General features: G+C 51.1%; 1 protein-coding gene and 1 long non-coding RNA gene across 7 annotated transcripts; one reads left to right on the top strand and one right to left on the bottom strand.

Annotated features, from left to right (window-relative positions):
• The first annotated feature begins 638 nt into the window (after positions 1-638).
• Mocs1 (molybdenum cofactor synthesis 1) lies at positions 639-27,044 on the top strand. Of its 6 annotated transcripts, none has more exons than XM_039083167.2 (12): positions 639-783; positions 2,775-2,898; positions 11,516-11,642; positions 13,332-13,499; positions 17,117-17,281; positions 19,368-19,429; positions 19,720-19,831; positions 20,020-20,132; positions 20,503-20,613; positions 23,102-23,222; positions 23,959-24,006; positions 25,700-27,036. In XM_039083167.2, the coding sequence occupies exons 1-12, from the start codon at positions 737-739 to the stop codon at positions 26,458-26,460; spliced, it is 1,959 nt and encodes a 652-aa protein (XP_038939095.1). In that variant the 5' UTR covers positions 639-736; the 3' UTR covers positions 26,461-27,036. The 6 variants fall into 6 exon arrangements, with proteins under 6 accessions (XP_038939095.1, XP_038939097.1, XP_008765063.1 ...); XM_039083169.2 differs by having other exon boundaries at positions 23,959-24,021; positions 25,700-25,787; XM_008766841.4 differs by lacking the exons at positions 639-783; positions 2,775-2,898 and adding an exon at positions 6,787-6,990 and having other exon boundaries at positions 23,959-24,021; positions 25,700-25,787.
• LOC134480336 (uncharacterized) lies at positions 2,420-7,801 on the bottom strand. The gene is made up of 2 exons (XR_010054705.1): positions 7,024-7,801; positions 2,420-4,555 (listed from the first exon to the last, which is right to left on the bottom strand). It is a non-coding gene; the product is annotated as an uncharacterized LOC134480336 (long non-coding RNA).
• Positions 27,045-27,217: the final 173 nt, after the last annotated feature.

The following is a 27,217-nucleotide window of genomic DNA, read 5'->3' as shown; positions in this document are numbered from 1 at the left end:
ATAAATGTTCTAAGTCTGAGTGATACAGCTCTGAAGGGAAAGGTATCTTTGCAGCTGGAAGCCAGAACATACCAGAAAGATCTCAAAGCACAACATTTCCCATGAGAGATTTACTAAGAGGGAGAAGTTCAGGCAAGAAGCAGCCGGGAATGAGCAGAAGACAGGATTTATATAGTTTCTTGGGGGAATGGAGCTTTCTAGAGTGGAGATTTCCAGGGTGAGAATGTTCGATCTTGGCCACCTGCACCTGGAGGGGCTGGGGCGGGCCATTATGTGCGGTAGGGGTGTTCAGTAGGCAGAGCCTGTCAGTTGCAGGTCCTCAGGGACGGGGCCTGGCCGCTTGCAGGCCTGAGGGACTTTTATCTTTCTCTTCTCCTTTCTCACCAGCTTTCTCGAGCTCCTTGCCTTCGCTTGCTATCTCTTGCTACACACCAAGCTTTCCCGTGCCCCGTGCTGCCTAGTCTGAGTTCAGCTAAGCTCTCAATCTTTGAACCTCCTCCACTTTATCTCATCTCTCGGCTCCCTCCAAACTCCCACCCTCCCCCATCCATCACCCCAGCCCTCTATCATCCTTCATTTGAATTTTGCCCTGCCGTCCTTTGAGGCTGTGTACCTGGGCGAGCCTCCAACTTCACTTCAATCCCATGGCTCACTCTCTCTGCCTCTGCCACCAGCCTGCTCAGGCTGCTGGGAACTACAGTGGGACAAGGAGCCTGGAGCCTACACGCACATCAAAATGGTCGCTTGGGTTGTCTTAACGAGTCTGAACAGTTTGCGCTTCAGGTAGGAAATGGGGTAGGCATGTCTTGGTTGATTTCTATAGCCTCTGCCCTTTGACCCACGGCTGCACAAACCAGAAAGGAACAAGGGTAATCTCTTGCTAGTTCATACTTTCTTTTTCTTTCCATCGATTAAGCTCTGTAGGCCAATTCAAAGAGAAAGCTCGATTACTTATCTCTTCTCGAGTGTACCAATACTACCATTGTTCCTCCCAGTCATTAATCATGTACCATGTACCCGAGGGGAAGTTGCCCTACATGTGAGCAGTGAACTTTAGACCTATCTGGGAAATACCAGGCTGCAGGATTGCAGATGTGGGCATTCTGATTTTTGTTTTACTGTCCATACTTAGGGTTTGCAATATGTTTTAGGGCACATGTAGTTAAGGAAATGATTTGTGAAGTAGATTAATTTATTGATAGTGGGGCTGGAAAGATAACTCAGCGGTTAAGAGCATTTCCTGCTCTTCTACAGGACCTCAGTTTGGTTCCCAGAACCTAGGTAGGGTGGCTCACAACCAACTGTAACACCAGCTCCAGGAGATTTGACATCCTCTTCTGGCTTTTGAGGGCTCGAACGTGCGTGCGTGCATGCATGCATGTGTGCATCCACACTAACATAAGTCTTTTTAAAAAGAGTTCTTCTTAGCCATTATATGTGAGAAGAGAGGCTAAGGGATCCTGGAAAAGAAATTATGAAGAGAACTATTTGCAAGGGTGTGATGAGGGCCAGGCTGAGGTGTTTTAGGCCGGATTCTGTAATGCCTTGGGATCGAGTCTCAGCTTTGCCACTTGATATTTATGTGAACTTTGACCAGTTCCTTAGTCTCTCTTGGTTTAGCTCCTTTCTTTTTTTCTTAAGCCATAGCTCCCACCCACAGGAGATAGTGAAGGTAAACGGCTAAGCAGGTTTCCCTCAGACACACAGGGGGAAGCCAGAGAAGTTGAGTAACCGGCCTTAAGCTTAGCCATGAATGTGTGGCAAATGCGGCCTGGCAACCAGATATCCTAGTGCCAAGTCAGGGTTCTTCTCAGTTCCTCTCTGGCTTCCCTCATGCACCCTCCTGCCTGCACAGGGAAGAGAACTCAGTACGCAGTGTTTGCAGCCTGGCCAGTACTCACAGAAGCAGCCAAAGCTCAAAGATGCCTTCCCAGAAGTGTCACCCTGGTGCTTCTATCTCCATCCAGTAATTGTTCCAGACACACATAACCAGCAGCGGCAAACCCAGACTGATGCACGGAATCAGGCTAGAGGAAGTGGATTTGGCTGTCTTGGGAAGTCCAAGGAAATTTTCTTCCTTTCTTCTGTCTGTGTGTCCGTCTGTCTGCCTCAGTCTCTCTCTGAGCATGTGTGTCTGTGTGTGTGCGCACGTGTATGCGTGTGTGGGCACGCATGTGCTCATGTGTATGGAGGCCCAAGGTCTGTTGCTTTCTGTCCTCTTTTCTGTATTTATTATTTATTTTAAATTATTTTGCATATGCATAATACACATGTGCATAGGCTATGTGTGTGAGGTGGTCAGAGACCAACTCCGTGGACCTGGTTAACTCCTCACCCTTTTACACAGGTTTGGGGGATTAAACTCAGGTCACCAGGCTTATACAGTAAGCAGTACCTTGAACACACCAAGTCCATCATGTCACTAATTCTTGTTTTTATTATTTAAATTTTTGCTTGAGTATATATGTGCTGTGCATGCATGGATGAATGCTCCCTTGCATAAGTATAGCTGTGTGCTCACAAGTGTGTGGATACCTGTGTACGTGCCAATGCACATGCACATATATGTGCACACATTTGAAAACCCAAAGTTGACTTCGGGTGTCTTCTTCGGTTGCTCTCCCTTTATTTATTAAGGCAAGGTCTCTTGCTAGCCCCAGAGCTCACCCATTTAGGCTAGCCTAGCTAGCTGGCTTGCCTAGGGCTCCTTGGCCTATGCCTCCTTGACTGCTAAGATAACAGGTGGTCACCAGACATGTTCTGCTTTTACACAGGTTCTGGGGATCCAAACTCTGGTCCTTATATTTGCACAGCAAATGTTTTATCCATCACTTCTTCCTTTCACCTCGCACAAGGGCCAAGAAGAGCTGTGGGAATGCAGGCAGCTCTGAAGGGAAGGTAAGAGCGCAGGGCAGAAAGGGGCACAATAGCCCACTTTGGCCTAAGAAACTACAGGATTGCAGCTCCAAAGGTGGGGCAATGGGTCAGGTGAAGAGGAACACGGTGGCTCAGGATACCTCCCTCCAAGCGTTCTAGAGGGTCCTCCCATGAAGCTGATGTTCCCTGATTCTGCAACAGTGACTGGCCAGTATGCCCCCCAGGGATCCTCCTATCTCTGCTAGGTGCACCCAGAACACATGGGATTTGGGGGATCTAAACTCAGGTCTTCATGCTTGCATGTCAAACCTGTGACTGTCTCCGAGGCTTCGAGGAAAGGGTGTATTTTAGATTGGATGCTGAACCGAGGGAGGGCTGCTTTGGTGGAGACAATCTCAGGGTTCAGGTGTAGAATCATCCTATATGCTGCCGTCCTTTGCCTTCCTGCTTCTGGTATGGCGGTCAGAAAGTGAAGTCGGGGAAACATGCACATGGCCTTTCCTCCCTCGCACACAGCTCTCTGCTTCCCCGTGTGCGCCTTCCACTGGTGGGACCCAAGCAGAAACCTGGAAGCAGACTGGAGAATCCATGGAGTTGACCTCTCAGTGAGGGAACAGGGAGAATTCAAGTGAAATAAATGTCAAGTAAGGGCGAGGCAAGTGGAGGACAGGACACCCTAACCCCGCTAAAACAGGTATCAGCGGGCATCTCTGTGTGGTGCAATGGCAATGTGAGTTCCCATGAGGATTTGCACCTCTCATTCGTCATCCATTGTTGGGAAGACATAGAGCAGATTTCTAGCATCAACTCTGCAGGACTCTGGGACCAGGAGTTATAGAACTTGCTCCTCCGAGCCAAACAGCCGCCATCTTCATTAGATCTCGTGTGCCTGCGTGTAAGAGTCATCACCACCAGGTCTGGAGACTACTGCCATTAATTCTGAAGAAGAGAACAGCGAGGGCCACAGGACCCTCACTTAATTTCCAGCATTCCCTCCTGGGCATTTGCGAACCTTTCTGTTCTAACTGCTCGTGGCTCTAGGGTGTCTAGAGGATGCTAGAGTATACAATCTGGAAAAGGTTAGGAGAAGAGGGCTCCTTCTACACAGCTATGGGGGAGCCATCATTCCTTCCAGACACAGATGTTCTGCTGTGTGGAGAAACCCCTCACCCATACTCTGTAACTAAAGCGAGCCCGACAAACTTGTTTGTCACGTTGAGTTCGATAGGCTCCTATTTGGTTTGTCATTAGGAGGACCAACCTTAGTGGGGTAGTAGACTTGGAGTCTCCCCGGGGAAGGAATTCTCAAAACGCCAGGATTGGCACACACACCTGAGACCTCCATGGCTGGTTCTGCATGAGATGGGCGTGTCTACAACAAACCTAAGGTCCCCCTGGATGACAGATGGTCACCCAGGTCCCATGGCAGTGCATGTGAAAGTTTCCTATGGCAGGTGATTTTTCCGAGCACCAAGATGAGAGGTCCCTTTCTGTGGGAATCCTCAATGACTCTTCTTGGAGAAGATGTGGCCACAGAATTTGTTTTTAGTGGTGTGGTGTAGCCTTCCCAGCTCCCCAAGGCGTCTGCCTCTGAATTCTTCCTCCTGGTTCAAGTCTATCATGTCAACAAGCTTCTCCTGGGTTAGATGCTCCCTCGAAGGCTTCCCAGGCCTCCCACCTGCAAAGAAATGGGCTCTGTTTCCCTCTTCCCCCGCCCCCAGTTCTGCTGACAAATGCAGGGAGAGATAGGCTTAGCAGCGGACAGCACGTCAGCCATTCTCAGGGGATCCCCAGGCCTCTTGCAGACTGTCTTTTGACAGACATGCCCCACCAAATCCACTTTAATTCAAGCTGACACGTTTTTTTTTCCCATGGTGCTACTCAAAGCTGATACAGTACGGAACAATCTGGAAAAGTTTTCTCTGGCCATACGGCTAAAACCATCCCTGCTTTCCCAATAACCAGCCTGTATTTGTAAAAATCAGTTACGTCCCGTCATTCTTTCCTTACCTAAGAACTGTCAGTTCTTCCAGATTATATGCCATATTTACACTCCAAATACAGCTCAGAGATGCTCTATCTATGCTGGTCGTTGTTCCTTTCCAATTTCATAGCAGTAGAGCTTTGAGAACAACCGATTAGCAGGTTTGAGAATAGCTCCCCTCCTCACTATGCAGCCCATTCCAGCTGGGAGATCACTATGCAGGCGAAGCAGGTCAGGACTCACAAGATTCTGGTGACTCAGCCTCCCTTGTGCCAGATGACAGGTGTATATGTCACCGTGACTGACTGGAAATACCTATATCTTAGTACAGACATATGTCTGTTATGGAGTGCGAATGGACCGCCAAAATCTGAGACCAAGACTCCCTGCTTTCCAGAAAAAAGAGGCACGTGACACCCAGCACTTGTCACGTATAGAATCGGTTACAGGAACCAGATTACACTGGATTCGAGACTCACTTTTGTAGAGAGAATATCTTGTGTATTATATGGATGCATCACCTGTCAATTAAAAAAACCTATGGCTTAGGCAGAAAAAAGGAGGTGGGACATCCGGTAGGAGAAGGAATTCTGGGAGAGATCTAGGCACAGGGATTTGCCGGGAAGACGTGACCGGATAGACACATGCGTAAGCACAGGTAACTAGTCACGTGGCAGAATGTAGAACAAAACAAATGGGTTATTTTAAGTTATGACTCTAGTCAGAGAAGAGCCTAGCTATATGGCCAAGATGTTTGTAAATATATTTGTGAGTCAGAGTCTTATTTCTGGGAGCATGGAGCTGGAAGGAAGGACCGGGCCTCACTTCTCCAAGCTTTGGACACTTTAATCAGCTACACCGCTCTGGAGAAATTGCCTCCTCTCTCTGAGACTTTTTCTTTAACTGCAAAATGAACTTTCTATCCACACCAGGGTCATGGTATTGGCGGTTAGCTCAGAGTTCTGTGCATAGGGAACAATTCGAGTGTCATCCGTTCTTTTGTGTCTTCTTCTCATATATCCTTTAATGGATGGTGACGCCAAGACTATTGACATATGGGGGGACACAAGTAGAGAGTATGCGTGTAACGGGACTTACCCCACATGCAGGGGCTGGAGTGGGGTAAAGTGAAGTAAATTAGTAAAGCTGATATTTTTAAATAGAATATTGATATTTTACTGGCGTTTCCCACTCCCCCCCCACCCTCCAGAGATTTTGGTGTATTGAAATATTTAAGATTATGTCATTAGTAGCCTGCTATTTTGTATGCTAACTTAAAAAATAAGTTAAGGGGCTAGAAAGATGGCTCAATGGTTAAGAGGCCTGGCTGCTCTTCCAGAGGACCAACATACATTCCACAACCATCTGTAACTCAGGTTTTAAGGGATCCGACGTCTCCTGCTGGTGTCTATGAGCACCAATTGCATCATGGTGCACTTAAAGGTGCACAGACAAACTCTCACACATTAAAAAGCAATTTAAAACGTAAAAAAAAAAAAAAAAATCCCATTAGGGCCAGAGTTGAATGTCAGTAATCCCAGTTCTCAGGAAGCAGACGCAGAAGGCTATATGTAAATTTGAATCCATCCTGGTCCAGAAAGCAAGTTCCAGGGCAGCTAGGGCTACACCCTTGAGACCCAGTGTAAGGGTCTCAACACCTCTCCATAACAAAAAGAAAAATTAAGTATAACTTGCCTAAAAGTTTGTATGCCATCCCTTCAAGTTCTGCATCTAAAGAGAGCTTAAATTCAAGACCAGGCAAAGCTGAAGAAAAAGAGCATAGCTCTCCCAGACTTGGCACTTCTGCACAAAAACAGGTTTCCGTCCTGAAAGGGGGCGGAACGCGTGGACTACAACTTCCAGAGGGCCAAGCGGAGCACGACCGTCGCTGATTGGTTGGTTGGGCGCCGCCCTCTGCTCCTCCCTTATGAATGACCCGGTGCCAGGTCCCGGGCTAGAGTGCTCTGGAGGCCCACTTCAGACCGGGTACTTCCTTTGCTGACTTCATGGCGGCGCGGCCTGCGTCCCGGATGCTGCGGCAGCTCTTGAGGTCTAATGTACGGAGCTGCAGCTCCGGGGCTCCGATGACGCAGCCCCGCCCCGGGGAGCCCTCGAGACCTACCAGGGAGGTGAGCCCACCCCGCCCGCCTGCACACACCTACCTGGAGGGCGATCCAAGCGTGTCACCCTGATGTGCAGAACGCACCCTCCGTCCTGGAGCCTTCTTCCGGGGAGGACCCTGGATACTCACTGATGGGTTGCTTGAGTCCACTCCTACCCCAACAGGAGGGACTCCTTAGTTTCCCCTGCTCTCCCCTTTCCCGGAGAGCCCCTTCTAATAGGTAGCTGTGCAGGAAAAGGGGGGCTACCAGAGAGTGAAAGTTAGGTTCCAGTGAGCTGTTTTAGCCCTCGCTTCCACCCAACCTATTAAACATTCCTCACCCCCCAAGTGGAGAGTGTCAGCGCAGTCAGGTGTCCCTTGGACACCTGCTTCTTTGACAAGAACTAAAAATATGTTTAGCCAGGTGCCACACGCAGTCGGTAGTGGCAGGGCTCCGTGACCTATCTTGTTTCTCTTGGGAGGGTTTGGCCTTATTTGATGAGGAACAGAGCAAGTCCAAGCTTCGGTCGGGTTAAGGAGTTCCTGCCTGCTTCACAGTGTGGGGCAGGGTCCTCTATCGCAGCTCTCTGAATGTTTCCAGTTACAGTAGGTCTTAAGTTTGTTGTTTTATCTACATGGTTGGGGAAACATGGGAAACTGTTCCATTTCGTTTCCATCCATCTGCTTCTGTCTTCTAGGACTGAGCTTGAGGTCCCCGGACTCTGAGTTTCACAACATTTGCCTCTCCCATCTTGCTCAAGACATAGGCAGGCTTATGTCAGAGTGCTCACTTCCTCAGACCTCCCTCTCTGGGATCCTCAGATAAAACAGGCTTGTTGTTAAAGGGCTTTCCAAACCCTTGAACTTTGTACTTGATTGAGTGAAAAAAGCTAGGGTAGCTGAGGCTGCTGTGAGAGCTCTTCAAAAAACATATTAACAAAAAAAATTATCTTTAATAATAATTTCCTCATAATTGATTTTGTGCCTTTTGTGAGGGGGCCTGTGCAGTGTGACTAGCTGATGGCCCCTTGTCCTCACCTGAACCTAGTGTATCACTCCCCTCAGGTGCTGCACTGGGTCCTGTTGGGCCCCTCCTCCCAGGGCAGGCAATCATTCTGTCAATGGTGCCTCAGACATCGCATTCTGAGTATCTCACCTGGGACGTCTTGCACCAGTTGAAAGTTCCTGGATACCAGGGCTCCCTCAGCCTTTCTAAGTATTTCCACTGGTGCTGTCCTCAGTGCGTGCTGCCAACCAAGCCTGCAAACGTGTTCTGGCTGCTTGAAGCACATCTAATGAGTTAGGAGGAGAGTAGACGGAGCGAGACATAAGGAGACCTGTGAGCTTATCTTTTCTGGTCCTCTAGTTTTATCTGGCTTCTAATCTGTGCACTCACTTTCCCTGGCTTTCTGTCTATCAATCTATAGATGGTTCACCTTGTGCATAGGGCATGAGGTCTGTAAAAGCATCTTAGAGGTGAGGTGAAATTATGTATTCCGCTCCTTTATAGAGCGGCCAGTGGGCTGGAGCAGAGGTTCATCCCACCCTCCCTTCCTTTCCTACAGGGACACTCTCTCTCCTGCCCTCTGCAGGGCTCAGGTGGTCTGAGGCAGAGAGCCATGGTGGGTGCTCACTGGGCATCCTCATGCATGGTATAGGTGTGAAAGACAAGTGAATCTTAAGTGGGAGCTGGCAGTACAGAGTGGAAAGGGGCCTTGGGACCATCTAAGGATGGGCAGACAGCTAACATGGTGCCAAGGGAAATGGAGAGGAACTGCCATCATGGCTGGGGTAGGACAGACAGCTTCCTGAACAGATTTAGCTCAGCCCAGGTAAGCCCTTTCCTTCTCTCAACTCTACTCTGACTTTCTGAAGGCAGAAAAGAGTTCTGAAGCCTGAGCCCACCGCCTGCGGTGGGGATAAAGGACCCTTGGTGACTCTGGAGAAGATGAAGTCACCTAGATGTTCAGCATTCTAGAAAAGAGCAGACGCTGCAAGTGGATGTGAAAACAGGAAATTAGTGCAGGAGAAAGCACGGGACTGGTGCTGGGAGGAGCAGGGAGGACGGTGTTAGGGGGAGCAGGGAGGACAGTGCTGGGGAGAGTAGAGAGGACAGTGCAGGGGGAGCAGGCAGGACAGTGCAGGGGGAGCTAGGAGGACAGTGCTGGGGGCAGCAGGGAGGATGGTGCTGGGAGGGTCTTTCCTCTTTGCTTCCAATCTACTGAGCTCCTTGAAATCCACATGGCAGGGGTTGGGGATTTAGCTCAGCGGTAGAGCGCTTGCCTAGCGAGCGCAAGGCCCTGGGTTTGGTCCCCAGCTCCGAAAAAAAAGAAAAAGAAAAAAAAAAAAAAAGAAATCCACATGGCAGGAGAGTGGACTATGCTGGTCAGATGCAGAGACCCCCACTCTCAGGGAACTGGGGAGAAGGCCATTTAACAAGGCTTGGGGCAATGCTTATTAGTTTGAGCAGCGTGCATGTGTGCGTGCGGTATGAATGTTCAAGTGCATGTGCCCATGTCTTTGAAAGCCAGAAGACAATGTCAGGTGCCATCCTCTGGGCTTTTGAGACAAAGTCTTTTATTGGTAACCAGGGCTTGCCGATTTGGCTAGGCTGGCCGACCAGGGAGCACCAGGGATCTGCCCGTTCTTCTCTCCCTAGCTTTTTAACAATGGGTTCTGGTTATTGAACTCAGGTCCTCATGCTTGTAAAGCAGGCATTTTAATTCCCACCTCAATCAGTCTAATCTAGATAAGCTCTTGCCTGCCCAGAGGGGCTTGTCTCCTAGGCAGTTCTAGGTCCCGGCAACTCGATGAGGTTAACCAGCACAGATGGCGGTCACTTACTGATACTGTGTGTAAGGGACCTTCAGTTGAACGAGACGGGCTTGTTTCCACTCGGTAGAGGAGCAAGCTAAGCGTGCATGTCATGTCAGAGCCCGTGCCCAGCTGGAGCAAGCCAGGCTTGGCCACTGTCCTCAAGGAGCCAAATGAATCAAAATTATAGTGAAAAGCATCAAAATGTAATTTTATCCAATATGACTGTCTTTTCCTTCTCCCAGCTTGAGACTCATGAGGGAAATTCCAGTTCCCCGGGGGCACCTTGTTTCAGCGGTTCAGACAGACAGCGAGGGACACAGTGTCTCTCTAGAATGTCCTTGTCCTTCAGGCACTACCTACACGCCATCTGTACCCAAAGATAGCTTTGAATGAGGCCAAACACAAAGTTGTAACTTAAAAATCATGGGTGGGTGGTTTTTGTTTGTCTGGGTTGGTTTTTTTTGTTTTTTTGTTTTTTTGGTTTTTTTTTGGTTGTTGTTTTGTTTGCTTAAAAAAAAAAAAGATTGTGTCGTTCTCAAACAAATGAACTTTGTAGATGACAACATCATGTTGCACCATCCAGAGGCAGGGGCGTGCCTGGAACTTAAAAGGATCCAGGCGCTTGGTCCATAGCTAGAACCAGATTTGTATTTCAGGCTTACCTGCCTCAAAGTCTGCCCTCGACCAGGATGGCTGTCCTGCTCTTAAGTGTCCTCAGCTCTGGCTGCACAGTACAGAGTTCAGGCACTCAGAGGAAGTCACTCTTGCCGGCAGACTCCCCAGCTGTCTGGGAAGCTCGGTGGTAAATCTGGTGCCAGTATTGAGAACCTGGTACACGGTTAGGCCATTTGGCAGGGACCGGCCTGGAGCTGATTCTGTGCAGGCCTATATGTTACACAGTGGTTTGACATACTATGGTCAGCATCCTCGGATGGGAGAGGGCTCCCCTCCACCTCCAGGAGATTGTAGGAAGTGGGGTGGGGTGGAAGGAGGTCATGAGATGGGGGAGGGGAAAGAGTCAGGGGTGGGACTTCCTGTATCCATGTGGTAAATGTGCTTGGCCAGCTGGGAGGGAAGGGTGTGTGTTGGAGGGTCGGGCTAATGGCCAGTCCCTTAATTATCCTGGGCTAGGCTCGCTCTCTGGTTTCTGCTGAGTCATGTTTCTTGGTCCTCACTCCCAATTCCTGGATTTATTTGGGCTCCTCCCTGTCTTTGCACAACCACATATTAAATTAGAGAGAGGAGCACCCCTCGGCCAGGAAGAACTAGAACCTGAAGTGACTTACTCAGAACTAGATTCCCTATAGCTGTGAATGGACAAGAAGGTGCCATTCTGCCCCAAACCTGTCTCCTAGGTAGCCCAGCTCTTGAAGCCTACACCAGTCTTCCCCTAGGCCACACAATGGCTGACTAATCCTTCCTTTTGGCACTGGGTAAGGAATGCATAAAAAAAATCTTGGGTTCCCACGCACTCTCACCTCCAGCTTGAATACACCTGGCTTGGGCTAAATCCTGTCAGGAAGTTGTCTGCATTCTTGGTGGGTAGAACTTTCCTTCAGTCAGTGAGAGAAACAGTACCAGTTACTGTGGGTAGCTGGAAGGGCTGGGGGTGCTGTGAGGTGAGGGAGAGACAGCTCATCTCTGGGCTACCTCAGCTCACCACACCTGGGCCATTTTGCCAATCTATCAGAGTCAGTAGCAAGAGCTCATGCTCCTTCCTGTCCCTGTCCTTGCAGGGGCTGTCCATGAGGCTCCAGTTCCTCCAGGAACATGCAGCTCCCTTCTCCGCCTTCCTCACCGACAGCTTTGGCCGGCAGCACAGTTACCTACGGATCTCTCTCACAGAGAAGTGCAACCTCCGATGTGAGTCTCCTCCTGGGCCATCTCTGGGCCACTGAAGTGACATCGGAAGTCAATCCCAGTCTGCCTTTCCCTCCTTCCCACTCACCTCACCCCATTGGCAGTCTGGCCAGCCTGTAGTGGCCATGCAGGGCTGAAGTCAGCATTCAGATTATGGAAGCTAGGGTCTCCTTGAAATTATAGTTGGAAATAGTTGTGAACAGGTTTAGGGTTAAGAATAGGTCTGGGGTCATTTTCCCGCTTTAGAGCTCTTTCCCAAGTCCAGCACAGCCAAGGGTGTGGGTATCGGGGTGGGGAGAATGTGTGGGCATTGCAGAGGATAATAAATATAGCCATGGCCATGAGGTTCCCCAGTCCTATGTTGGACCAGGACCACCCACACTGACACACACAACTCACTGTGCTGTCCCAGGGGTGCTCTCGGGGTATCCACTGCTGGAGACTTGCAGTGTGGCCCTTCCTCCCTTGCTTCCTTCCTCCCTCCCTCCCTCCCTCCCTCCCTTCCTTCCTTCCTTCCTTCCTTCCTTCCCGCCCTACTCCCTTCCCTGTTATCCTCACCTGCTCTCTCCTCGTCCGCCCCCCTCTGTCCCTCCCACTGTATTTCACAAGTATTGAGTAAGTAAGCACATGTGTATTCGGTAAGTGTTTACCCAAACAGAAACAAAATCACACACACACACGCAACTGCAGGGTGGCCAGGAGGTGGCTGGGTCGGGAAATGCTTGCCGTGCAAGTATGAGACACCAATTTCAATTTTCGGAATCCATGTTTTGTTTTTTAAAAAGGCAGGGCATGGGGGTGCTCTCTCATAATCCCAGTGCCGGGAAGGCAGAGGTAGATGGACCCCTTCATTGGCTGGCTATCTTAGCTGAGTCAGCAGATGCCTGATTGAAAAAGGAAGACCTTGTCTCCTAATACAAGATGGGGAGTGATTGAGGAAGAGACTCCAGGTTGACCTTTGGCCTACACATCTGCACATGCACATGAACACACACAGAATTGCAAAACGCCTCACCGTGTTTTTTTGTGATTTTTGTGATTTTGTGTTGGGCCATGCTGTTAGCTGTCTGGGGCCACATAGGGCCCATCAACAGGGGTGGACATGCCCTTGAGGCTAGCAGATCCTGCTTGACTCTTGATAAAGACAGAGAGTGATGGTGGGAGATGGCGCCCCTACCCCCAACCCCACCGCTCATCTCTTAATCTTAATCTGCTCCTTCGTCTCAACAAAGAGCCTCTAGATTCTCCAACCTGGTGCAAACCTTTGCATAGGATGGACCTGGGGACACTGTAGTAACAGGGCAGTGGCTTTCAGCAAGCCAGATCGTTTTCTTCGTCTCATGGCTTGAGCAGAAGAGGCAACACAGCGAGACTGGCTGAGCATGGGCTGTGCTGTCAGACACAGGCCGAGGCCCTGGCCTTTCCAGGTCAGTCTGCCCTGGACACCCTCAGACTGAAGCAGCCAGTGCCTCAGACATTCCCCTGCCCTGAGCCAGACTCTGCTTGGCCTAATTTATCATCTTTAACCCAAACCCTCAGCTCCCTGATGTAAGGCCAGATTACAGGGAGGTGAGAAATGACTGTGTACCATTCAGATAGGGTTCAGGTCGGCTGTTATCTGTTGAGGGGTGGGACATCCGCACCTACCTGCCACACCTGTCTCCTACCTCTTCGTCCCTGTTATTTTCTCAGGTCGGTATTGCATGCCTGAGGAGGGTGTGTCCCTGACCCCCAAAGCTGACCTACTGACCACAGAGGAGATCCTGACCCTTGCCCGCCTCTTCGTGAAGGAAGGTGTGGACAAAATCCGTCTCACTGGTGGGGAACCTCTCATCCGACCAGATGTGGTGGACATCGTGGGTGAGTTGGACACGGACCGTTTGCTCTTTTCATCTGTCTCCTCCAGCAGGACTCCATTGCTAACTGCTGCTTCTCTGACAGCTGTCGCTCATGCAGACATCGAGTCCCCCAACGCCCTCTTAAGATGGCTGCCATTTATTGTTTTGGTGAGGGATGGTGGCTAGGGAGAGCTTCACCTCTTCCAAGGTCTCGGCTACTAGATGCCGAATCAGTGGCTCGCTATGACATTGAGTTCAGAGTCCTCACCACGAGGCCCTGTGACCAAGCTCCTGCTCGTCACCTCTCTGCCCTTCCTTCCTCTCTGGCCATAGCATTCCCTTTGCCACCAGGAGCTTGTAACTTGCCCTCTGCTGCATCCCTGCTCAGATTTTCTCAACCCAGCCAGGTCTCGGCCACTCTGCCTCCTTGTGTCCCTTCCAGAGCCTCTTCCCCCTCAGACCTGGCAAGGTGCAGACTGTGAACTAAATACGGGCTGCCACTGTTTACTTTTGCTTTGTTTTAAGTGGTTTTTATTCTGTATATGGTGGGTGGGGGTCCTGTGCCCATGAGTGCTGTGTCCAAGGAGACCGGAAGAGGGCATCAGATCCCCTGAGCTGGAGTCACAGGAGCTTGTGAGCCACCTGCTGTGGGTGCTGGGGACCGGACTCTAGTCCTCAGGAAAGAGCCGTCCGCGCTCTCAGCCACTGAGCTGTCTCTCCAAACCCAACACACAGCATCTGATTTTGAGGATCGTTCCTGCACTGTGTTAGGGACATCTGTCTCTTTGTGGTTTCGTTGTCCCGCTGATGTCAGGGAGTCCAGTCCCACATTGTTTGTTTCCTGCTTCTTTGAGGCAACCCATCTACTTTTCTGAAAGTTCTTAGTGTTCCCTTTGTATCTGGTTTCCTTGAATTTTAAAAACGTACTACATATACCTTGAGCAGCGTCTTCCTTGTGTGTCTTGTTGGCATTTGGTGTAATTTCCCTCACATAAAAAACACTTCTCAGAAGCTCGGGTGAACTTCTAGAAGTCCATTATTTGTTTAATATTTGTTCTCTCCGTTACCATTTTTCTCCTTATGATCTCTATCATCTGGGTATTACCCGTCTCTTTGCCAATTTAAAACATTAATATATGTTAACAATGTCATACAGTTGTCTTGTTAGGACCAGCATTGTTTTTAAGAAGTCTAATGGCACTTTAAGATACACATATATTCACACGCATGCAAATATGTATATTATAGTGTACATATATGTGTGTGTGTGTATGACTTTATACGCACGCATGAGTGTGTGTGTATGTGTGGTGTGTGTATGTGTGATGTGTGTGTGGTGTGTGTGTATGTGTTTGATGTGTATGTGTGATGTGTGTGTGGTGTGTGTATGTGTTTGATGTGTATGTGTGGTGTGTGTGTGGTGTATGTGTATGTGTTTGATGTGTATGTGTGGTGTGTGTGTATGTGTGTGGTATGTGTGGTATGTGTGTGATGTGTGTGTGTATGTGTGTGTGTGTATGTGTGTGTGTGTATGTGTGTGTGTGTGTGTGTGTGTGTGTGTGTGTGTGTGTGTGTAGTGTGTAACTTTCTTGTTTTAGACAAAGTCTGGCCTCAAACTCTTCTGATCCTCTAGTGCATGCATCGTCACCCAGCTTAAACTGCCCTCTGGTTTTAGATTTTCTTCCTTGTTTTCTCTTAGGAGAGCTGCTTGATTTTCTTCTGACTCTGACCCCTGTGTCCACCCATATCACTCGTGATTATCTAATCATTTTCAGGATTTCTCTGGGCAGATTAAAGATGCAGCCTTTGTAATTAAGCTCAGCCAGTTTACAAGGGCTCAGCCAAACCTGAATTAGTTGATTCCCATGTGATGTTTTATAAAGAACGAATATGTGTAGTTTTGAAGTGAAATGTGCTATACTCTGAAAATCACTTCTTTCTTTTCATTGACTTTGAAACTTGTGCCATTTCTGCCCTTTAACCCCACCCAGATGTCATCATGCAGGCTTGAGAAGTAAAGCTGCTTTATCCTAGAATTTTATTTCATGACATTAATATTTTTATTATTTTTATCTATTATAAGTATCATTATGCTGATCAGGTTTTGTTTGTGGCTTTTTTTTTTTTTTGTCAGCTTAACACAATCTAGAGTCTTCTGGGATAGTAGCCCTAATTAGGACATCTACATTGTAAAAGAAAACTTGTTTATTATAGGAAAATAGTTACAGTTATTTTTAAAAATCTAACTGCAATCTCGTCATTGATTGAAAGTAGCCACCCTGACCATTTGACACTGTACTAACTCTGTGTTACTAACTCTGTGTTACTATAGTCAAATCCCCTTAGCAACTGGTTTTATAGAGAGAAAGGCTCTGGATACTCATGGTCAGGTGGGCCTCATGGATTCTGACTGTGGTGAAGACTGGAGTGTGTACATCTGAGTCAGTCTTAAACCAGCAACAGATTGAGGATTCTCAGAGCCCTTGTCCTTTCTTAACCATCCCCCTCCCCGGCCATGACCTAGCCATGACCTAAGGACCTCTCCGTAGGTTCCACCTCTTGTGGCCCCACTCCCTCCCGATAGCACCACCCCGGGACCAATTCTTTACCCGCAGGCCTTTCAGAGACATTGAACATCAGACCATAGACCACGGTGCATCTTTCCCAGACATTATTGGATCTGAATGACCAGATAGGGCATTTTCACCCTCACTGTTTCCTTTCCTCCGATCTTTTGTGGGTAGTCCTTTAAGATTCCTTTTGTTCCAGGGGCTGGAAGATGGCTTAGTCAGTAAAATGCCTACTGTGTGAGCATGAGGACCTGAGTTTATACATATCCCATCACCCATGTGAAAAATGGTGGTGTATGCTCACGTTATAGCAGTGCTGACTGTGGGCAGGGGCAGGAGGATCTGTGGAGCTTGCCGCCAGCCAGTCCAACCACACCAGTGACCTCCAGGTTCAGAGAGATGTCCTCTTCCAAAGAACCAAGTGGAGAGTGGTTGGGAAAGACCCCTATCATCAACCTCTAGCCTTCTGTCTCCAGCCCCTCAACTGTGCTTATTAACTTCGGAGTTTAAGAAATTCCCTTAATCTCCTGAAGCCTCTTTCCTTCCTTGTCTACTAAGTGAGGAACAGTCTCTGTTCCGTGGCTTTCCTGAGGTAACCTCCTTAGAGCACCCAGCCTGGGGAGAGCATCCAGTGCTACAGCTGTCGGTTATCTTTATCCTGTTTGTTTGTTTGTTTGTTTGTTTGTTGTTTACTTTACAGTGTTCTGCCTGTATATATGTATGTGTGCCACATGTGTGCCTGGTTCCTGGTGAGGTCAAAAGAGTCCTTCGGCACCCCTCCCTCCTGCACTCCCAGATCTAGAGCAACAGATGGTTGGTTATAAGCTGCTCTTTGGACGCTGGAAGCTGAGCCTGGCTTTTCTGCCAGAGAAGCACGTGGTCTTAGCAGCTGAGCCATCTCCCCAGCCACTCCCTTATCCTGGTTTCCATTTCCGCTCTCCATAGACACCAAAGCCCAGCCTGGTTTGCATGAGGCTGCAGACTGCCTCTCTGCAAACTGTCCCCTTGGAGTAAGGCTTCCTGTTCTTCTCCTGGGACACTCTTAATGTAGCCCCTCTTGTCTCTCCAGCCAGACTTCATCAGCTAGAAGGGCTGAGAACCATTGGCGTTACCACCAACGGCATCAACCTAGCCCGGCTGCTACCCTCACTTCAGCAGGCTGGGCTCAGTGCTGTGAACGTCAGCCTGGACACCCTGGTTCCTGCCAAGTTTGAGTTCATTGTCCGCAGAAAAGGTGATCACAGGTTGGCTGAAGTGTGGTTCTCCCCTCAGGGATCTGACAGGGCTCAGTGTGTTTCTATGGGGGTGGGGTGGGAAGGGGGGTTCTGAGGGGCGTCACTTCCTCCTGGTATCTGGCTTATGGGTGGGCACTCAGTAAGGAATACATACCAAGGCCAAGTTGTTGCCTGGGGACAAGTGGGCCAGATGGTGCGGAAATGATCGCCCTGAGGTGTCAGGCCCAGAGTACACAGGGCTCCTGTGCCATCTAGACATAAGCCTCTTTTCCTCTCACCCTGCTTCAAATATTCTCACATGTGTCTCCCATGTGCTGGCTTCAGGGATCCTGTGATGGCAGAGCCAGCCCGATGCCCTCTCTGGTCTCCTTAGGTCAGAGTCTGGCTTCTCAGTAACCATGGGCACTCTGCTCTGATTTTTGGGGTGTGGGCTGTCCATCACTGAGGGTTCTGAAAGGTACGAGTCGGGCTAGGAAAGTTGCTGTCCACCCCTTTCTTTTGAGCAGGGTCAATACCAGCCGAACCACTGCCTTGTTCCTTCCCTGCCCCAGGGTGCAGCTTCCTGCTTTTACCCTTCCAGCAGCTGACTAAGCTCTGGAAGGGCTCCTTTCTCTGGAGAGGGCTGCAGTATCCAAGACAAGATTCCAAGTGTAGTAAAGTAATACAGTTTCTATGAATTTATATACTTATATTTTATTTGGGGGGCATGTTTGTATTTATGTATTTGTGGGTGCAGGTGGAGGCCAATGGACATCCTCAGCTGTTATTCCTCATCAGGAACTTTCTGAGAGAGTCTCTTGCTGGGATCTGGGATACACTGGGAGAGACTAGGCTGGTTGGCCGGTGAGCCCCGACTTTGCCTCTCCACCCCCTGGGGTTGGGACTGCAAACATGCCATCCCGTCCAGCTCCGTACACAACCCAGGGATCAAACGTAGGTTCTCATGCTGCGTCTGAACCCTGCAGGTTGCTGGAACAAAACATAAAACCATGTAGGACAGCCTTTGCTGATGTCTCGATGGGAGGGAGAAAACTCAGAGAGCAAGGAAGGCGCGGTGCCTACCTCATGCAAGATGGAGGCTGTGAAGATAAGAGTCTGCTGGCCGGGGGCACAGAGAGCTTGGATCTAGGGCACTTCCTCTGAGGGGGCCATGAACAGAGAGCAAGAGCGCTGAAGTGGGAAGTGGAAGGGTCACGTCAGACAGCCCCATCTCCGGTGTCGTTCTCTCCTCTCCTGACTCCTTCCTTAGTACAAGCTCCACCCCAGGGACACAGCTGACGTCAGGGTCTCCTCAGGGTCTCCTCAGAGGCTCCCCCTGAGGCTCCGGCCTTTACCTGCCTCTGAGGGAGCAGGTGTGGAGAACAAGCCAGTGGGAGAGATGCCTACATCCTGCAAGGTCGAGTGCGAAGACAGCAGCGGGGCCTCAGTTTCCCCCCATGCAGACTGGGCAGACTCAGCCAGATCGTGGCTAAGCTGACAGGCCACATTCAGGCCTTGGAGCCAGGAGTGTGTTTTATAGATAACATTTGTAATCATTAATCACTGGGAGCATGATCTGTGAACCTCAGTTAAGCAACTGTGTATCCCCGAGAAAACAGCCATTTCTCTGTCCCACGTGATAAAGCCCCACCAGGGTCTGGTGAGTTCGTGAATAAAGAAACTCTGATTCCGGGGACCTGGTGCCCTCTTCTGACCTTCCTGAGTGCCACATGACCTTGTGGTGCACAGACATGCATGCAGGTCAAACAACCATATACATAAAATGAAATAAAGAAGGTTGACAGCTTTGCAGAGCTGCCTTGTGTTCACTCACACCCCACAAATACACGAACGTGTACACATGCCTGCATCCCAGCAAAACTCAGTGATAATAAGAATAAAAACTTTATTGCTGTTTAGTAAAAGATTGGAATTTAGTAAAAACAAGGTTTGTGTCATGTACCCACCTAGAATCTGGGAGCTGCGTCTTGGCTTGTGTAGCCCGAGATGTTTGCCGTCTGGCTCCTGAGAGAAACTTGTTCCACATGGCTCTGGCCATTCCCTGGAGAAGGGGATCCCTGAATCCTTGCTTCTCCCTCTCCGCAGGCTTCCACAAAGTCATGGAGGGTATCCACAAAGCCATCGAGCTGGGTTACAAACCTGTGAAGGTAAGGGCTGTGACTCCTGCTGACTCCTGCCTTCCTTCCTGACCTTGGGTCCGTGACACCTGGCCATCAGACATGGCCACTGCTTCTTTCCAATTTACATCTAGCCTACTCCTCCCCGCTTGGGTGTAGAGAAAAGCAGTGTCTTTTCCCCTGTGGAATACCCCAGCTGTGGGAGTACTGGGTGTCAAGAGGCAGGGGCTGGGTCCCGACCGGGTGCCCCACCCCCCCTGAGCTCATCCTCATGGAAGCGGAGAGCAGACAGCTCTCACTGCCCAGTTGTCTTTGGCCAGGTGAACTGTGTGGTGATGCGAGGCCTGAATGAAGACGAGCTTCTGGACTTCGTAGCCCTGACAGAGGGCCTTCCCTTGGACGTGCGCTTCATTGAGTACATGCCGTTTGACGGTGAGTGGCAAGGGGTTTGGTGGGGAGGGAAGGGGTGGCTGGGCCTCAGGGCTGGGCTGATACCTGGGGTGGTGGGAGGGCTGGTGTGGAACATTCCGGAGCCAAGTCTGGATGTGATTTGATCCTTGGGCAGGGTCCCCTTCATCTCTGGTTCAAAAGCTTCCCCTGCCACCTGCAACTAAATACAGGCAACAAGTGGAACTTCAAGAAGATGGTCAGCTACAAGGAGATGCTGGACGCCATCCGACAGCGGTGGCCAGGGCTGGAGAAGCTGCCAGAGGAGGACTCTAGCACTGCCAAGGTTGGGGGTGGTCCTGCCGCCGTCAGAGTTGGTGGGTTTGGTGGGGCTGCTGTGAGGTCAGAGTGTAGGTGTTCAGCAATGCCCTGGTTGCTTGAAACAGCAGCCTCGATGTGGATGGGTAGGACTAAGCAACACCAGAGGCCATGTTTCTGCAGGTAAACCCTGTCCCCCAGCTCCACAAGGGCCTCCCATCCACAGACACCTGTATCCATGGCAACCTTTCTCCAGAGCGAGCCAGGCAAAGGCAGAGGCTCAGGAGTCACCCAGCACATGGAAGGGGGCTGAGGAGTAGGGTCCTGACAGAGGCAAAGGGGATCTTGGGAGTGAGGGGCAGCGCACCCTGACTCTCCCACTGCCCTTCTCCCCCTAGGCCTTTAAGATCCCGGGCTTCCAGGGACAGATCAGCTTCATCACGTCCATGTCAGAGCATTTCTGCGGGACCTGCAACCGGCTTCGCATCACAGCTGATGGGAACCTCAAGGTGGGCATCCCTGCCTCCTCCCAGCCCAAGGACTCCCCGCTACCCAGTCCTCTCACGTTTCACCTGAGCACTCTTATTACAGGGGGCGAGCAGTGGTCAGGGCATGAAAACGTGGGAGAGACCAAAATGAATCTGTGTGTGTGTGTGTGTGTGTGTGTGTGTGTGTGTGTGTGTGTGTGTGTGTTCCCCTTGTTCCTTCAATCCTTCATTCTTTGGTCTCTCAGGAGTCATCGCCAGCACGGAGTGCTGGCAGATGGAGACCAGAACAATTGTTAGCTGTTGTGTCATCATGGCTAGCCTCTTCCTCCCAGCCAGGGGCTCAGCTCTGAGCCCAGCACCCAGTACTCAGCTGATTGCCATGTTCTGTGTCTGGACCTGTGTCTGTGGGAAGGCACACACTTCCTCAAGGCCATGAGAACTCATCACCAAAGTCAAAGAGCTGTAGGCACAAGCAAAGTGGCCCTTTGTCCCATGTGTGTCTGTGCTGGCAGTGAGGATGATGGGCCTTGAGGACCCCAGAAACCATGAGGAGAGGCTGGGATCTGGACTCACACGGTTGAAATCAGACCTGGGGGTCCTCACTGTTGAGAGCTGTGATTCAGAACTATCTTCTGACTGTAGGGAGCAAAGTGACGTCTCTCAACATGAGGGAGACATGATCTGGTCTTCATTGGATTTGAACATAAACTCAGTAAAAGGCCATTGAGCAATGATAAAGACACATAGGTATGTGGGGGTGACGATGCGAGGTTGTGCTGGGGAGATGGCTCTGCAGTCACAGGGACCCAGATTTGGACCTCCCAACTCCCATGCAAAAAGCCAAGCATGGCCGCATGCTTGCAGTCCTAGTGCCAAGAAGGTGGGGATGAGAATCTCTGGAGCTCACAGCCAGTCAGGCCAGGCCAAGTTAGCGAAATCCAGGTCAGTAAAGACCCTCTCTCAAACACTAAGGTGCAAGGAGATTAAGGAAGATACATGATGATGACCTTTGTCCTCCATGCATGTGCTTACATGCACACACGCACACATGAACATGTACCTATGTACAAGAAACAGACACATACACAAAAGAGAAAATATGGGACAAAAAAAAGAGCTTGGTTGTGTGTGTAGAGGAGAGGGGTGTCAGGTGGCTGCTGGGCCAGGGACCTCTTTATGATTGTGGTTGAAGCTACGGGTTTGAGGTTAGCCCATTTGAATACAGGAAGAACTGTACTCTGGGTTGGTGAAGATGGGGACCTTCCTGGGCTGGAGCCAGAAATGCTCTCCATGGAGGTCGCTGTGGGAAGAGTAAGACAGGTATCTAAAGAGAACGGGAAGCTAATTTAGAGTGAGAGTTCCAGTTAAGACATCGAGGGATTCTGAGGGGCAACACCCAACAGCTTGCCCCACCTCCGTGGGAGATGGAGGAAGTGATGTCACTGGGGTCCAGTGAGACTGCAGCCTTGAAGGGAAGAGGGAAACAGCTGCCAGAGATGAGGGAACAGGGAGGAAAGCCAGGGCTTCTCTTCCTCCCTCCTGATCTCCCAGGCAGAAGACAGCACAGGGAAGCCCACAGGAGAAGTCTATGGAGAACTCCACCTTGTGTTGTCAGTGAAGGGTGGAGAGGAATCGGCCCGGTGGTATAGGAATGGGGAGTGCCCAGCATGCTGAGGAAAACTGAAGCTTCTGAGAGCCCTGACTTCTCCAGAGCTTTGTCCTCCCCGTCTTTTCAAACATCCTTCTGTGTCTCAGCGCACAGCTGACACATAGAAGGCTGTGTGGCAGAGTGGGTGGTGGTTTTCAAAGCTACCATTGCCCCATCCTATTTCCATCCCCATCGATGCTGACTGAGTCAAGACTGAGGGGACACAGGATGTCATCTGTGATGCTAGGGGCGATGGCTCACCTGTAATCCCAGCACTTGGGAGTCAGGTGGAAGAGGGTCACGGTCAGTTCCAGGCCACCTTGGACTACGTAGCTGAAGCTTAAAAATGAGTCTCTGTCTCCAAAACAAACAAAAACCCCAAAGCTGTCATTTCAGCAGTCTTCAGCAGGGACCTTAGCTTAGCTTCCAAGCAGGGACCAAGTCGGGGCAGCTGCAGGCAGTCGTGTCCATCCTGAACCGGGCCGGGAAGGGCTGATGGGAAACAAGATGGGTGAACCACCTCCAGGAGACTCAGCTCCCCTTGCTGGGGTCCCCTCTCACGTGTTACCTCCCCATCAGGTATCTCAGAGGACAACAGCAGCCCTGGATTCTTACGTTGTCCCTTTGCATCTTTTAAATCTCAACAAAAAACTGTACAGTCTTAAAGGAATATGAGTTTGCCCCTTGCTTGTCCAGCCTCTCTGGCCCCTCCATGTAGTCTCTTCTGTCCCTCATGGCCCCGGGTCGCGCCTCAAGTCCGATCCTGCTGTGGGAGGTATGGGCACAGCCTGGTGGGGCTGGCAGCTTAGAAGCTAGAGGCGGAGGCTCTGGAACAAGGTGGCAAGTTCTCATCCACAACAGGTCTGCCTCTTCGGGAACTCTGAGGTGTCACTGCGGGACCACCTGCGGGCAGGGGCCTCTGAGGAGGAGCTGCTGAGAATCATTGGGGTCGCAGTGGGTAGGAAGAAGAGGCAGCACGCAGGTAAGGGCTGGCCAGGAGTGGGCGGGGTCCGTGGGAGGAAAGCTTGAAGGAGGTGGGCGGGGAGTGAGGGGTCCATGGGAGGGCCGGGTTAGTGGGAGGAAGCTTGAAGGGGGCGTGGAGGGCCGGGGTCGTGGGAAGAAGCATGAGTGGGGGGTTGGAGGGCCGGGGTCAGTGGGAGGAAGCTTGAGGGGGTGGAGAGCTGGAGGGGGTGGGGAGTTTCAGTGGGAGGAAGCTTGAAGTGGGGGGCTGGAGGGCCCGGGTCAGTGGGAGGAAGCTTGGAGGTTGGGGGTAGGGAGTTGGAGGGCCAGGGTCAGTGGGAGGAAACTTGAAGGTGGGGTTGGAAGGATAAAGCGAGCCTGGGCCAAGTCTGCCCGCCCTGAGTGTAGGTCTATCCTCTGTCCATTTCCATTGGAACTTTGGACTTGGACATGATGGTGGTGGTTCTTCTTAGAGGAGACTGACATACCACCGGCAGCACAGGGGACCCCCAAATTCTCCAGGACTATTTTATCATGCTGAGAGATGATGCTCCCTGGAGTCCTATGCTTTGTCTTTGGGAGAGGAGGGAATACCAGGTCCCTGGGCATTTCCAGACTGGTGGCTTTGGGCCGATGCATGTGAGGGCTATTGACAGGATGCCTGTGGCTATGCACAGGACTTCTGGGGGGGGGCACATTTATCCGCCCATGTGTTTCACTCTTGTCTCTCCTCCCCGCCCCTCCCTCTCTAATGCCAGGCATGTTCAATATTGCCCAGATGAAGAACCGGCCCATGATCCTCATCGGTGGGTGACCTATCAGTACGTAACCACTCACCCTTGTCATTTGGGGGGTCCTGTGGAGTGGGGTGGACCCCCTCTGTGAGTCAATCCCTGATCTGCCCCTTAATAGTCTTCATTTTTTTTTAATTTCTTCCTTCACTTTTTCCTAAACCTTCCATTCCCTGCCCACAGCAACCCCTCTATCTTCAAACTGTAGATGGCAGAAACCCCCTCTCTGGAAGTCAGGGCAGGCCTGATGCTCACCGAGTTAGCTCTTTCTGGAGAGTGGAGTTCCTGGTTCAAACGGCTCCTCAGCTGTGGGATCTCCCAATAGGACACTCGTGTCCCCTCTTTGCCCCGTGTGCATGTGTGTGTTTCCCCCGGTTGTCTCAAGCATGAGTTGAGGCAGCTCTCTGAACGCGTGGGATTTGAACTTGCCAGTTCCGTAAGCCCAGAGACTGTACGCACAGGGCACATCTGAACTACAGGGTGCTTCTGCAAGTGAAGACACCGCTTCCTAAAGCTCCAGGTGGGGTCCTGTGCTGCGGAACGGAGTTGGTCCCTGAGGATCTAGGAAGGCCACTGCTGCTCTGCTACTGTCAGATGGCCCCAGATGAAGCCTGTCCCCCGTCCCCAGGTCACACCTACCCTTCTGAATTAGAACAGTGGAAGAGAGAAGACACTAGGCAAGCCTGGAGGGAATGGTTCATTCCTCTAAAGCTTGGAGCAAAGTGGCCCCAATCGCCCAGCGGCCCAGAACAAAGTAAATTCCAAGGGCCAGATAACCCAATGTCCACCCCGGCACAGCGGCCACCCAGAGCAGGAGAGGCAGGTGTCAAAGAAGCAATCCTCTGGGGAAGGCATCTTAGTCGTCTCTCTTCCCTGATATCAGGCCCTGGCCTCTGCATCACAGCCAGGAATAGGGACGCCTCGATGGCCTTCCCTCTGACAGACGAGCGTGAGGCTCCGAGTATGCCAGAAAAGGAGACCTTAGGGAAGCCATAAACTCCATACGGATTCTCTTAACTGAAACGCCTGGCGTGACTAGACTGGCCTGGTTTTCATAAAACAAGAGTTGCCTGGGCCAGGGCCTCTCTGACCCCCATGAGCCTGAGAACCACTTAGAGGTCCTATTGGTTCTGAGTTGGTAGGACCACAGTGGCCGTATCCACTCCTGTGTGCTGCTGGTCATGATGCAGACATGGTTTTCTATCTGTTCTTTGGGAAACAGCAGTCTGCAGCATCCCCAAGGTTCCCCGGACATGGGAACCAATCTGACTTGGTATCCTCGTAGGGACTCGGCATTGTTTAAGTAGATGAGCCCTGTGCTTGGTGTCCTGCCAGCCAATGACATGATTGCTGTTCCTTCTCCACCAGAAGAATCAAGGCGAAAATGCCCGTGGATGGTGATCCAGGGTGAGACCTAGCTAGATTTAGGAAAATGAATGGCGATTAAAAGCTATTTGATCCTTCAGGCCTTAGGTACATCACAGGAAAGCTTTGGGACAAGGTTCAGAAGCACAGGGAGCTGGAAGTGATCGGCTCCACCACTCCTGCGGAGCATAAACCGAAACTGGGCGGTTCCTCCTCTGTCTGCCTTTGCCCTTCCTTTTCCTCCCAGTGTGAACATGGTGGGGCAGGCAGGAAGCGGGCAGGAGAAGAGGCGGAGAAGGGACCGCTCTGGGGGCTCAGTCTCTTTTCCCTTCTTGCTTTTCAGGGGTACTTTTGATGCTTCAAGATTCCCCACCAGCTAGTTGGAGCACTCTCTCCTGGGATCCCCTCCACGTTCGGAATCCAGGTGCCAAACAGTGTCTTTCCGACCAGATGGCAACTTTGTGGAAGAGACACTCTGTCCCTATGGCCCTTCCTCTGTCTCAGCAGTGCCTGGGGTCTGGATCCCCCCAAAGACACTACAGCTCCTACCCAGACCCTGACACTCACCCAAAGTGCCTTAGCACAGGGTCCCGGGCCCCTGATGTCCCCTCAGGCCCAGGGCCGACCTCAGATCAGCTAACTCATGTGGATTCAGCAGGGCGAGCTACTATGGTAGATGTGGGTGGGAAGCCAGAGACAGAGCGGGTGGCTGTGGCCTCTGCCATGGTTCTCCTTGGACCCAAAGCCTTCAAGCTCGTCCAGCAGAACCAACTGAAGAAGGGAGATGCTCTGGTGGTGGCCCAGCTGGCTGGGGTCCAGGCAGCCAAGCTAACGAGTCAGCTGATCCCTCTCTGCCACCACGTGGCCCTGAGCCATGTGCAGGTACACTTGGAGCTAGACAGCACTCGCCATGCTGTGCTGATCCAGGTATCCTGCCGGGCCCGGGGCCCCACTGGGGTAGAGATGGAGGCGCTGACCTCGGCGGCCATGGCCGCCCTTACCGTGTATGACATGTGCAAGGCGGTCAGCAGGGACATTGTGGTGACAGAGGTAAAGCTCATCAGTAAGACTGGAGGGCAGCGGGGGGACTTCCATCGGACCTAGAGTGCCACACTCTCTGGTCATGTCTCCCGTTGGGCCGAGTAAAAGATGTCCTCCAGATCTAGAGATTAGACCGAGGGTCACCCTGTCTCTTTACCACTAACCTGTGAGGTGTCGTCAGCAGAAGACACCTGAGGCCTTGACCCCTTCCAGGACTCTGGCAGTGGGAGTTTTGATACTGGATACCCTGCCCCCCACCCAACACCACATGTCACAGCACTCGGGCTGTTTCAGACAGGCAGCTCTAGGCAGCCCTTCTCATGCGGGATCCTCTCTTCTCTTCGCTGGTGAGAGAACAAGGGCTCATTAAGTAGAGGAACCCGCTTTGAGGAAGGAAAAGCACACGCTCCCTAGAGAATGTATCACAGACCGCCTCCCCCGCCTCAGGCCCTCTCCTCCAACAAGATGCACACGTATGGACTGCAGCCCTAAGGACCTGTGCCAACTTCTACCCACACCTGGTTCCGCTCGCTGTGGTCTGCCCATACCTCTCTACTCTGGCACGTATCAGGGAAAGAGGAGTTGAAGGTGACCTTTGCCCTCACAACGCACAAATAAAACCACGACGCCAGCTTTGTAGATGAGAATTGGGGCTCTTGTCTGTCAAGGAGGCACCCGCGTGTTCGTTTAAAACCCATCAGCCACGGGCTAAGACACTCCCTAAGGGACGGGCTGGGGGAGAAGGACCCTAGAAAGGCCAAAGGACCTTGTCTCTGGACCCAGAGGCGAGTCCAGAATGCATCCAAAGGCAGTTTGACAG

The sequence above is a fragment of the Rattus norvegicus genome, chromosome 9 (genome assembly GCF_036323735.1).
Source record: "Rattus norvegicus strain BN/NHsdMcwi chromosome 9, GRCr8, whole genome shotgun sequence".
In the NCBI taxonomy this organism is placed as follows: domain Eukaryota; kingdom Metazoa; phylum Chordata; class Mammalia; order Rodentia; family Muridae; genus Rattus; species Rattus norvegicus.
The sequence above is the reverse complement of the archived record's forward strand: the minus strand, read 5'-3'. Positions and strand labels throughout refer to the sequence as shown.